The sequence below is a fragment of the Erithacus rubecula genome (assembly GCF_903797595.1).
Source record: "Erithacus rubecula genome assembly, chromosome: 3".
Lineage (NCBI taxonomy): Eukaryota > Metazoa > Chordata > Aves > Passeriformes > Muscicapidae > Erithacus > Erithacus rubecula.
The window spans coordinates 144,080,240-144,094,124 of record NC_136689.1 but is presented as its reverse complement, the minus strand read 5'-3'; the positions used below and the strand labels follow the sequence as shown (position 1 = coordinate 144,094,124).

General features: G+C 36.2%; 1 protein-coding gene and 1 long non-coding RNA gene across 2 annotated transcripts in view; both read right to left on the bottom strand.

The window, feature by feature from the left end:
* Positions 1-13,885, bottom strand: part of LOC306800098 — a 237,262-nt gene that overhangs the window by 137,946 nt on the left and 85,431 nt on the right. The window lies entirely within an intron of this gene.
* The window catches only part of ZFAT (zinc finger and AT-hook domain containing), a 75,216-nt gene that overhangs the window by 13,102 nt on the left and 48,229 nt on the right, over positions 1-13,885 (bottom strand). Inside the window, exons 11-14 of the mRNA XM_079301890.1 lie at positions 11,185-11,273; positions 8,690-8,828; positions 2,896-3,014; positions 1,341-1,467 (exon numbers count right to left, since the gene is read on the bottom strand). Coding sequence (XP_079158016.1) covers positions 1,341-1,467; positions 2,896-3,014; positions 8,690-8,828; positions 11,185-11,273 — 474 coding nt within the window. The remainder of the gene's footprint in view (positions 1-1,340; positions 1,468-2,895; positions 3,015-8,689; positions 8,829-11,184; positions 11,274-13,885) is intronic.

The window sequence follows — 13,885 nt, the reverse complement described above, 5'->3', positions numbered from 1 at the left end:
CCATTCCTACATGGCCATTGTCAGCATAAGGGAGATGTCAGACAGGGAAGAAAACTGTCAGGGCCATATAAAAGCTGCCTTATATTTGCTTTAATCACTGCCAGAGATAGAAAAGAAATAGCAAATAGAATAAATCTAATTTCCTAACTTAAACTCCTTCAAACTGAGGTTGATACTGTGATAGTCGTCTAGGTCAGATAATTTTCATTTCAAATAGAAAGTAGTTATATTTTGTTATTTATGTAAGAAACAAGTGTATTTGAATACTGAAAAGGTTTGCTTGCTTTGGGTTTCTTTTTTTTAATATAAAACTGCCTTTAGACAACTATTTTTGTATAAGAGGGAATATGCTGGAAGAGTATCTGAAGATTGATGCTCTAAAAAGAAGATTACTAAAAAAACTATAGCCTCATGCTTAAAATAAAGACTGCTATGTACAGCACATTCCATGACAATATTTATTTTAATTTAAATATACAAAAGTTTAAAAAAAGTTCTCAAGAAGTTTTCACTTATTCAGAACTCACATTCATTCAAATAATATACAGAAACTGGTAGTAATGTAATTTAACTGCAACATGCTTGGAAAATCCTAAAAACAGAGAGTTTTTGACAAGTATCTGTATTGTGAGCTATAAAGACAATGATGATAAATAATTATGAAATGCTGTCTTCTGATAATCAGAACATTTATTTCTGTGTATTAAAAAAAAAAACACCACAGGAACACCTACTCTAGTCTCTGGTGTTTTAACACTCTCAGAAATCTGGGAATTTTTTCTTTTCTCCTGGTTTTTGTTATCTCCCACTTAGCAGACATTATCTAATGCTACTTTTTTCCTCCTCAACCTGATACTGAATAGCTCTCTTGGTTTTGTGTAGCATCAAAATTGAGATTGTTAGTGCTGTCTGGGGAATGTGGTAAATGAGTTTTCCCACCATGTCATTCCTGAAGTCTTCCTGACTAAAGCCAGTGAGGGAGAAAAATAATTGCCAGAGAATTACCATTAGATAAACCATCTATTCTGCCAAGATAGCTAATTTCACAGTATATTTAATAATATAGGCAGGAAATTCCACACAGCTAATAATAAAGTGCAAAACAGGCAGTGATAAGTATTAATGACTTCAGGATAGAGAAATAAATAATTAATTATAATTTCTCATTTACACCTAAAGAAATATAACCCCCCAGAAGCAAGTTCTGGATGACTTATTTCATAATTTTTAATAGGAGATTACAGGAGATCATATATTGCCCACTACACTCAAAATAATTAGATATTTTGGGGAAAAAAAAAAGGTGGTTTTGTGTTCCAACCCAGAAAAAGGTAACTTACTGTTCTCAGAGGTGTATCTGAGGTTCTGTAATGCAGCCACAGCAGCCTGAGTGCCTTGAACATCTTCTCCTGCCTCTGTGATATGGAGATACTGAGTGGATGCTTCTTCAGAAACTTCAGCAGTTAACTTGGAAACAAAACCCAGCCAAGGCATGAATAATCTCATTTCAGTGATTTAACAACAATAAGGAATGAGTTTGGACAACAAATACTGCAACAAGAGCAATGCTGGGTGAAACAGAATTCAAGAAGTGTATTACATGGAAGACAGGATAATCATCCCACAGTGCTCTAGATTCTACTTCAAAAGTTGTTTCAAGCATGCTAAATTATCCTAACCTCATTTTTGTTGCACAGTTGTCTTAGAACTAACAACAGACTTGCACTGCACCAGGGTTTAGCAAAGACTTTTTGAGCAAAATGCATTTATAATACAGATGTGCTATAACAGCTCAGGAGCTTGAAAAAAAAGGCATTTTGTTTCAGAAAAGTTATCCATAAACTATGCTTTTTTTTTTTTTTTTTTTTTTTTTTTTTTTTTTTTCAAGACAAGCTCTCAATATATATTCCTGCTCTCATGGGACTCTTTATAGCCAGTTCAGCAACAGAGACATTCTTGCATCCAGGATGTCCCCTTATCTTTTCAGCTTTGGGCAGCTACAGGGGAAGTGTACAGAGAACCATTTGGAATATGGACACAAGACTTTGAAGAGCAACATTTTAAAATGCTTGCCCTGTCTTCTTTGAACAGCTGTCCAAATAGAACCAACACTAGTGTTTTTACAAGGACTTATCCTTCTGTCTGTGCATACTCAGTAACTGTTAGACAACACCTGCAGGTCAGCTCATTCAAATCAGCATTAGATGTGTGATGGGGGCCAGACTGAAATTTAGCAGGAGAGGCTTGAAACTGTGGGGGTCAGCCAGCTGCAGATGACTCCTGGCTTCTTCCTCTCACTGGATTTCAAAACCAGCCTGCTCAGGGCAGTGGAAGACACTCTGCTGGCCAACTATAATTTTTTAATGGAAGTGTCTAAATCTGTGGTTTTCCCATCAATTCTGCATCTCCAGGACTGAAGCTGAAAAAAATGGAACATATCACAGAAGACTTACTCTGCATAACATTTTAATTTTTTTCAGGTGATCAATTAAAAAATTTAGTTTTCTAGATTCTAGTCTTCTCTGGACCAAGACACAAGCTTTTTTCTGCAAATTTGTTCATCATACAGTTAACACCAGTTAATATTCAGCATATTACAAAATGCAGTAAGGTTTTCAATTTCATATATTTTGCTAAAGCTTTCACCCTTTCTGCAGCAAACAGAGGACCAGAAGCCTAAAATGCAAAAAAAAAAAGCATTTACAAGGTTGTTAACCCTACCATATATTAAAATTTAACAGACATAGCAAGGCCTGCATTCAAACAAAGAAAAGATACAATGACCTTCTGATCCTGTCAGAATCACAGGTTTTTACACTTCTTATTTTTGTCCTTACTCTTCTCCCCAGAATTTTAAAAAATCTTAAGGTCAAAGCCATTGTTATTTTGCTTTACCTCCCATTTGGTCTCCCCATCATTCTCCACTAACTTCATTCCATGTTTGTTTTTAAGATGTCTGTTGAACTCCCATTTTGTACCATACACAAAGCTGCAAACAGGACACTTAATGCCACCTACAAGAAAACACAAATAAATTGAGTTATTTTTATATAAATTCTTTTTCAGCACAATAATAACCTATTTAATCAAGACATGTAACTGCAAAATATTTTCCTTTAGCCATTTGTCCAACATGAAATATGTTAATATTTAACATACACATCAATGTATATCAATGATATACTTTAGTAATACTTATTAAAATGTGTCTTCTCTAAGACAGGTGTTCTAGTTTGCTCAAGTTTCAAAACAAACTTTTTTTTTATGTTAGGAAAGTAAATTAGGAAGAGTTAATATTGTTATATTGTCATCACCCAAATATCTTTGCTCCTGAGTTTTATGTTAACATGCAAACTGTAAATAAAGTTTTCTGTCTACAAAATTATGCATAGCATGAGGTTAGCACAATTTTTAATGTCTGAGTGTGCAGCATAATAGGTAAAAAACTATGAGTGAGGAAATCATGAGAATCCAATTTTTTATACGAGATTAAAGAGCTTTCAGTTCTTTTGTTTATGAAAGTTATTTGGTCAAATGTCAGATCTCATTTACTGGCAATTATGCAAGTAAGTATTCCTCTTTTTTCCCCTCTATTGACTAAAGAGAATAATAACCTGCAGGTGACAAATTGTTGCATTAGGTGACCAGAATGCAATTGGAAAAAACATCCCATTTCACATTATTGGAAAGCTACCATATGGTAACCAGGTGAAAAGAAACAAAATTTTTATTTTGATAAAACAGACTGTAACTACACCCTGTCTCCTAGGGTATTTCACTGGCACTTATACTATGCCCTCCTCTCTGCTAAGTCTTTTCCAAACTTCACTGTTAGAGCAGATGGTCAATATTCCATCTCTAGCAAAACTGAAGCAGCTTTACTAAGGGAAACTCAAAAAGTTCAAATTAGAACAGATCAGATAATATTATCAGTTACAGAAAATGAAATTACTCATTAATTTCACACCAATCTGTAGTATTAAGAAAAACACATTGCTGTGAAACAGTGAACACTTTTCTGCATTACTTTGATATCAAAACTATTGTAACAACACATCAGGTAAATTAAATCTACAACTTTTGTCATTATGACTTGAATTAAATAACAACTATTAGAAGCACAGAATTTAATTGGTAATATATAACTTCTTATCAGTGATTTGATATGGAAGCTCAGAAAAATTAATCTCTAGATAATTCTTTAAAATAATGGGTAGCATACAAAAAAAGTCAATGAATTACACACCTTTACTGCTTTCAATAAAAAAACTGATGTTTGTAACAAAATATTCCAGGCAGATCTTACATAGCTCCACAACTTTCTTCCACTGACATGTGTTCTTTTTCATTTGCCTAAAATCTCCCCATGATAATTCTCATTTTTGAATACAGAAAGCAGCTTTAAAACAGATCCCTGAGGCCACAACTGGATCCTCATGTACAGCCTGCACAAATAGCTGCACAAACCCAAATGAAAATCTGTCTGTCAGACACATAAACAAAATGTTTATGGATGGGAGGGAGTACCAGTGAGGAGAAAAGAAACAAATTTGGGGAAAATTGTATGTGACTTGCCCAGCACAAAGCAAATGAAACTAAAAAATAAGCCATCAAATGAGCACACAGACAGGGCCTTGCAGAAAAACTAGTGGGTAATACATAATATTCTTGCCCCCTTTGCAGAATATATCAAATTCTTATGCTATTTATTTTTCTTTATTACTTTATAATACTAAAATAAATGTCAGATCACAGACTTCTACTTAAACAAAGAAACACACACAAACACAGCCTGCAAAATCCCAAGCATTTCTCTATTCCAATTTCTACCACAAGCCCAGAAATTAAATACTGCTGTCTATCCTGGCAATGCAGCTGCTCCAATGAACACAGTCCCTCTTCTATGAATCATTCATTTATTTATAAGCTCATTCTAGGAATCTTGAGTGCAGTCCAGTAGTCTACATTCATACAAATATTTCCAATTAAGTTTACTTGCAGTGCCTGCAATGCAGTCAAAAACCAACTGTGAGTAGAAGAGATGAGTAAGTGTGAGGCAATTCACTCTGGGCTCATTGGGTAACTTAGAACAAGCACAATACAATACAAATAGATATAGAAAGCTTTTATTAGATATTAATCTTTGTTACTTTCCCCTCTCAATTTCTTTTGAAGCCTTTTTGCTTGCTGGGACTCCCTCCTTTTCCTTTTCATCTATAGTCCCTTCATTTCAAAGGATTTGTTTAATATCAGGCCTGAAAGGTCTTCTTCCTTTACATGAATACATGAATAATTCTCCAAAATCGCTTTTCAGATCTATGAATACAGTAAAATGAAATGAAATAGAAGCTAGTCAGACAGCAAGGTGCAACTTCTGGCCCAAGCAGCTCAGAAACACAGAATCATTCAAAGATTTGGGTTGGAAGGGGCTTTAAAGATCACCTTGTTCTGATCCCCCTGCCAATGGCAGGAACAGCTTCCACTGCCCCAGGTTGCCCAGGGCTCCATCCAACCTGGCCTTGGACACTCCCAGGCATGGGGCATCCACAATTTACCTGGGTAACTTGTTCCTGTACCTCACACTAAAGAGTTTCCTCCTAACATCTATTACCTTATATGACACCTGGGTGTCATACATGACAAACATGACTTACTTGTCATACTGCATAATGTGTCCACAGTAATCTGTTTGTGCTGTGTGAACCAAATACAGAAGACATTCTGATTTCCAAATCAGGAAAACTTTTATTAATTTCAATAGGATTCATGTTTATATCACTTGCAAATGCAAATGTTTCCCACATGGAAAAATTCTTCCCCCAGTGAGATACTAAAACACTGGAAAGATTGATGTTTCTATAGCATGATAAGAATCCCTGGTCTTATTTGGAGCCCAGGTGCAAGATCCATCTGATGCACCACAGAACAGGAAATTGAGCTGGAAAAGGAAGCTGCATGTGGGAAAACTCCACCTATTAATATAGCTTTCTTCCTTACAGAGCCCTAGAACAGAGAGACACTGACTTCACAGCTCCTACATGGATTTGATGCCTCATTCCTACTCTAAAATACCTGACTTTCCCACAGGTGAATGTGGAAAATAGGCACAGCAGCACTGTCAGCACAGGGAATATAAATGCTGTGTAAGGAGAGGAAGAGAAAGAAGGATGCAAAGCCAGAGATGGAAAGAACAGAACAGGCTGTTTCATTGTAGGGACCTACAAGGACCATCCAGACAAACTCCTGACCAGTTCAGGGATGACCAAAAGTTAAAGCTGTTGTTGAGGGCATTGCCCAAATACCCCTTAAACATTGACAGCCCTCAGGCATTTATCCCCCTTCTGAGAAGCCTGTTCCACTCTTTGACCTCCCTCTCAGTAAAGAAATGCTTCCAAATGCCCACTCTAAACCTCCCAAGAACGGTTTTGAACCATTCCAATGTGTTCTAGCTGGATCCCAAGGAGAGCTCAGCACCTCCCTCTCCCCTTCCCCCCTCAGGAAGCTGCTCTAGAGCAATGGGGTCACCCTCAGCCTCCTCCTCTCCAAACCAGACAAGCCCAGAGCCCCCAGGTGCTCCTCACAGGACAGGAATCCAGCCCCATCACCATCTTTGCTACCCTCTGGATGCAGCCATGAACCTTCACACCCTCTCCTGGAGGGTCCCAGCCCTCACTCAGGGCTCCAGCTCTGATCACAGCAGGATAATCCTCTCTGTTTCCTGCTGAACATGCTGTGTTTAATGCACCCCAGGAGGGGATTTGCCCTCTGGGCTGCCAGGGCTCCCTGCTGGCTCCTGCAGGGCTGATCTCCCCACTCAGACTAGTGCCAGGCATTATTCCACCCTAGGGACAGAAGCTGACATTTGAACTTGTTAAATTTCATCCTGTCCAATGTTGCAATGTGGTGGGAAAAGGATATCCACCACAGAAAAAAGTTGAAGACTTTTCTCTCTCATCTCACTCCAATGTCTCCATTTTAAGGTTACCCTTGCATCTCAACAACTTTACAGTTCTTTTGTTTCAGTGGAAAAGTTCTTTTCAAAAGTGCATTTATCTGGCTCCCAAAGGGGAAGGAAAGCCTAATCAGCATAAGATTAATTTTCTTGTTCCAAACATTGCAAATATGATCCCTAATTTATACTAGGAGAATTCATTCTCTCATATCTATTTCTGAGAGTAGCTACAGACAAATAATTCTTTGCAGTGCTCACATACTTGGAAAGTTAAACAAAGCTCCCCACAGTGAAGAGTTCTTCCTTCACCTGGATGACTACAAAATAGAGGCTCTGAGTACTGACCAAGCAAATATTAAACATTACTTCCTTAAAACAGCTGCAGGTTTCCCATGGACTTGTACTGTGTGAAAATAATTGTACAATTATACTATATATTCCTATCTTGTTAAAGATACTTACTTTTTAAATTGTTTGGGGTTTTTTTTTCTGACAAAGGGAAACAAATGTTATATAAAACCAACAGAGACTCAGATTGCTTACTGTAGCTATACATTTTCCCCTTGTAGAGCAAGTTTAAAGGGAGAGTCCCCCTTTAACTCCCTGATTTATCTTTCTCTGTGTCATTATTTCAATATTTAACCATGGATTAAGACCTTCAATAGATTATGTTATGTATTAGATTATTATGTTATTATGTTAGTTATGTGTTAGACTAATGATTTGGAAATAGTATTCAGAAATAATGCAACCTTAGAAGAATTAAATTTAATTCATTATCTAATACAACAGCATTATTTTGGTCTCTATTCCTCTTTAACAAAATCAGAAACTGAAGATTCCAAAACATGAAACTATTGGTAGTTTTTATTAAAAAATAGGGAAAACACTCTAAAATTATGAGTAACAAAGAAGAAAACTTAGTTTTACCAAGAATTAAAATATTTTCCACACAATTTAATATTTAATCTGGCTTTCTCCTCTTCTTGCTCAATATTCTTCACACCAGGCACTAGAACTGAAGGAGCTTTACACCCAAAAACTTACCTCACTGTATAAGCAGTTGTTTGCTTTGGTTCATCAATCCAGTGTGTAACAACAAAACTACTTATGGGAGTCAGACAAATCTTAAATTAGACTGTTAAGATTTCTGTGATACTACTAACAAATTCTTGGCTTACTTACACAGAACAGGGTGTGCTTCCTTTGCCCATAAACAAGATTCTGAGCATAACAATTCCTAACCTGTTTTACCTGTATTCTCTTTTCTCCCCAGATTTTTCTAGTGGGGGAATAATTTGCTGCCATTTACTGTTCTGTCTCCTTCCTTATATTTGATCAACCTTACTGAGTTCAACCTTGCAGAATTGTCACAGAAATTTATCAGCAGAATGGTAGAAATTTATCATTCATTTCAACATACAGTGATACTTGTCTTACAAAAGAGACAGACAAGTGTAAATGATAAATGTATGCAACAACAAATAGCACTGGCAAGGTCAAACAAAACTTTGGTTCTCACACCCTTAAAAACCAAGGACAAAGGAATCTGAATGAAGGGTAAAAGGTGGTAATTTCAGAAACACTAAAAAGGAATAATGATTTATCAAATAACACCCAATAAACTGAAGAACAATACAGCACAGAACAATACTTCACACCAAGTTCACTCCAAGAAAAAAAAAAAAAAAAAAAAAACAACAAAAACCCAACAAATTTTATATGGTGGAGATGTACCTTGTTGGATAAGAGCTTCAGCTGCAGGCTCCCCAGACCCTGCATTGACATACTCTTCATTAGGATGCTTCCTGTTGTAATGCCTCTTCAGGGAACCAGATATATTGCAGGAATAGTGGCAATGTGCACAGCGGAAGGGCTGGGGGCAAAAAGGAAAATGTTGGACTTTATTTCCTCACCTCTTCAGGATACAGGTCTAAGCTGCAATGTTTTGATCCCAAGAAACCATTTCAGGCTTGGGCATCTTTCAAGGAAACCCTCAAAAATTCAGAGTAAGTTGAAGTTGGAACTAAACATTACCTAAATTTGGTACTTTTACTTATGCTCAAGACAACAAGTATTCTCACACTTTTTGTAATTCAGTAAATTGTGTGTTTTCATAATTGATGGTAACAGGTGTGACCACGTGGAGACTCTCAGCTATGAAATGACTCGGTTGTTGTGAGCTTTGGTCTGAAAAAGGGCAGCAAGACAAGTAAAATAACTGCAAGTACAACATGATTGTACAGCCAATCTAATTTAACAGGTTTCCTTTATTTTCCTTTTCTTTCATTTTTTTCCCTGGAATTTGCCTTTCTCTAGGCATTTGGTGAGCTGATTTTTGCAACTAAATTAGTCTCTCTTCAAATGACAGAGACACAAATTCCTAAAGAAAAAAAAAATCTAGGAAAACAAACATTTGAGCCTAAATTAACCTCTGATAATAACTTTCTGACTGAGATATATCACAGTTATAGGAAGCTTGACACAAACATTAGGTCCTGTAAAACCATGCAGACATTGACCAAAATCCTCAGGAAAAATTCAAGCACCCCAGAATAGGATGGAAAATGTTTCATGCACAGCAGCCCCACCTAAAGCTCCTCAGCAGAAAATGGTTGGTACAGAAATGTTCATCTGGGAGCTGAATTTTAAGCAGGGAAGTGTCAGCAGTCAGGGTACATTGATTAGAACACTCTCCTAAGCTCACTGCTCATGATCTTCTTTCAGGCTCCAAACAGCAAAAATAAGGAAGAAAAGTGATGTTCAGGCTCCCTTAACCTTATGCTTCAGAGGGTACTGTAACATTCAGCTGCTCAGTATTTCAGAGATGGGTGTTCTCTTTCTATTGCTGAAACTGTCATTTTTTAGAGAAAATAATCCAGGCAGACTGCTGTGCTCTTGTAGCATTCACTTGTGCAATTCAGGAGTGTTGCTGCTATTGGATAGCAGGATTGCAAATTCATAGAGCTGGGAAATGTGATGGATTAAAGGATCATTAGGTCACATAAGTAGTGAAATTTCTCTGAGTCTGATAAGCATGCAAACAACTGTCCTAGAAGGAGGCAAACATTTCAACTCCTTCAAACAAATGTTCCTGATTGATCTAATCCAGTGTTCAGTTCTCTTGACAATGTCTTGAATTGCCACACTTAGGTGCAGGCAGATCCCAAGGTCAGAACCAGCTACATTTCAAGAACTGCCCTGTGAGTACATTCATCACTTTAGCCATCAAAAAAGAAAAAAAAATGTATTTTAATTTACAAAGCATATTTTTAAAATGTAAGTCCAAAGCAAAACCACATACTTTAGACAGAAAAATTATTTGTTCAAAATGTATCATCTCTTTAGATGACTTGTTTTGTCTTCCAAAACTTAAACAATGACTGAAAAGACTGCTTGCCTTGCTGCTTTATGGTGCTTGTTAAGAATGCCAGCAGTGTGCTCTTTACAGAAGTAAAATGATCTGTTAGATAATGAAAGATGTTACATATGAAAATAGTATGATGTTTTGAATAAGAAATATGCTCACTGTTAAGACAAAGCCTCACATTAAAATGAACATCTTTATAAATAAAAAATACTGTCTTTTCTGGAAAAGGAACCAGTATAATTCCTATTTACTGAATATAACATTTCACAATATATTACATTAGGACCTATCACACTGAAAACCAATGTGAAATTTAGAAATAAAAACATACTACCATTTATTAAACTGTATCTCTAACCTAAATACTTTATAGAAACATTAACAATTTTCAAAACTCTTTCCAATGTATGCTTCAGGTAAATGGGGTGTTTTAAAATGAATTGTCTTCAATTTTCTTGAAGTGTAGGAACTGATCTATAGTACAAGAGACTGGCAAATTTCAGGGGAAATTAAGGTGGGCAAGGAACATGGATATAAGGGATTTGCTTTCACACCTCCCTAGGACATTTTAAGGTACATATTAGATTCAGTCATCAAGGACTGACAATCAAACCCAATAAATTTGTTTCATATGGCAACATACAGATACTTTTGTCAAGTAAAACTACTAATTTCAAACTCGTCATGGACAAAATAACCCTATCTCAAAAGTCTGAACATAAAGTCAAAAATTTCCAAATTATTGAAGTGTTTTTATACTGTTAACTGTCATCAGACAAGAAAATGTGCCAGTTTTAATCCTGTTATCTAAAGTTCTGTGTATTTTCCAGTAACTTTAAGCATGATTTACACATTTTCTTACCTTGAAAGAGACGTGTTGTTCCATGTGCCGTAGGAGCTGTGGCTTCTGGGCAGCTGTATAGTCACATACTGTGCATTTAAACTGCTTTCCTGAAATGGGAATTGGAAATGGAATCACTTTTTCTATTGAAGTTCAGAAAACTACTGATTCTATTTCCTCATAAATTCCAAAAAGCCAAGAATGAACAATGAACAATATGAAAAGTCTGGCACTTGCTCTGCAAAATTTTGGTTAAATAGAGCGAAGAGCAGAATAAGGGAGGAAAAAAAGGCTGGAGTGTAATCTTTAAATTCTAAACATTAAATGCTGTGGATTCTTTTGCAATAGTCACTTGGGAGAGAAGAATTGTTATAGTGTACTCTAAATGGAAGAAGGAAATCCATTATTTACAATTGCAGGCATAGCTACTTTGCTATTTGTAAAGCACACTTGGAAATCTGAAAACACTGATGTTTGATCATGTTCACATGGGTTTAGTTATTTCTGTCCCAAGCACTGAATTGCTATGAATCAAATATATTTTCCCCTCAAAGCAGTCTTTCTCACTAATCTGTTTTTTCCCCTATGATTCAAATGAACACAATTTCCTTCCTTTTATTCTCTGGGTTTCACACTCTGTTTCTCCTTATTTTGCCTCTAAGGTTCTATCAGTCCTCCTACCTCCAGCCAAATTATAAGGTGCATTAAATAAAGAAGGACTTAATTCCTGAATTAAATGTGCATGGCTGGCAAATTGCATTTGACTGATGTGGAATAAGAATACACTAAAAACTACTCCAAAAGTAAAACAACTAAAAGGCAAAGTAGAAGTAGAATAGGTAATATTCTGTATTATCACAAAGAGATGGAGTTTCTTTATATTCATGATGCTGATGAAAAAGGTAAAAGCATTTTCTACTAAGTGTGAAAGTTTCTATAAAACATGGCTAAAAAGAATCTTCTGGTATCTAAATAAAATAATGAAAATCAGGCTTTCTGGTTTACTTCTAACCACAAGCAGTAATGACCCTAGACTACAGCATTGCTTTCTATCATGTCACTCTTGAGAAGTCTGTCTTCTGGAAAAGAATAAATCAGACACAAAAAACTACTTTATATTCCACAACTTAAACTGACCTTGCAGGGCTCTGATATTTGAACAAAAATTGCTTGGATTCATAAGTCAGAAAGACAAGACGCATAAAAACAGCTTTCAAATTCACTTATTTGTGAAATAACTGAAGAACACGAGATGTGTGCTGCTAAGAACTTCTGCAGTGCTGTCACTGCAGCAAGGGACTCTGGGCAAAGAGAAACTGTCACTCAAGAGGCTGAAAGTGCCCTGACAAACCACATTTCAGGTGACAAATGTCGTCTTCTTTTTTCACAGCTGTTTGAAATGCATGAAAATTTGTTGGGGTTGACATAGTGAGGAAAACTACTTAAGACCCTACAGACAGTGAGAACCTGCTTCCACTGGAGCCAGTGGTAAAAATCATCTTCCAAAGGTACTGGAAATTTCCTGGAACAGTTTTGGAAGTGTGAAAAGCAAGGCAAAAGAGCCTAAGTCTTGCATTTATTTGTACCAGTCAGAAATGGAGGTTCACAAAAAAGGAACACACAGTCATGGAATAGTTTGGGCTGGAAGGGACCATCCTGTTCCAATCCCCATCACCCCTCTGACAGGTTGGGATACTTCCCACTAGGAGTCACTGAGTTACTTCAGAAGATGATGAGTTTGAAGCCAGATAAAGAAGTCTCCTGGTAATAACAGTGCCTCTAGAGCCAAGGTTTTAGTCTGACCTAGCAGTAACTTGTAAAAGAATACAGTTCCTCACAAGGATTTAAATCCACTTTTAAATCCAATCCAGACATGGCAAGATCCTGCTCAACCATAGTGCTATTCTTAACAACATCAAATTTCAAAGCAGCCTCAGATGAATTGCAGCAATGACTTACACATACATAGATTTGTTCAAGAAATCTAACTAAAACACAGGTGAAAACAAATTCAAGTTTCATTGCTGAATTTCACTATTTGATCATGCCAGATGGCAAAAACAAAACAGAAAGATTTTGAAATGAAACCCCATGAAGTGATTTTTTTTTACAGGACCATAGAAAGATACCTTTCTTTATAGACAGATCATGCTTGAAATTTTCTTTTCATTCAAATACAGCAGCTTGCCTTCTTCTCCTAGCCAGGAATCAGCTAATGTTTGCATTTGGCAAGTAAAATCTTTACTCTTGCATATGAAGTTTAGATGCATATGCCAGACCTACTTGTTCCTGGTCAAGTTATTTCAAAATAATGGAAAGTACTTTTTGAATAACAAGTGATTTACTATCAACTATAATCTTCCTGTAAGATGTGGCATATTGATGTAAAAGGGATTGTCTCTTTCTTTTGACCACACAGACATAAGCACTAAAAAAATCTCTGACACATAAACTTCAAATATATTCTAAAAACGTGTCAGAGCATTGTGTGCTTCCCCTGAAGATGCAATTTGAAAAAAAAAAAAAAAAAAAGAATGTAAATTAAATGGTCAATAAAAAGTGGAATGAGGTTTCAAAGATCACGCTACTAAGTCATAATGAAGGTCTGTACAACTTACCCTGCTAAATAATTTACTTCAATATGATAATCACAGAATAATAAAGTATTGTTGTGCTCTAAACTTTGATTTAAAATGGGATACTTTTCTGGATGTGCATCTTG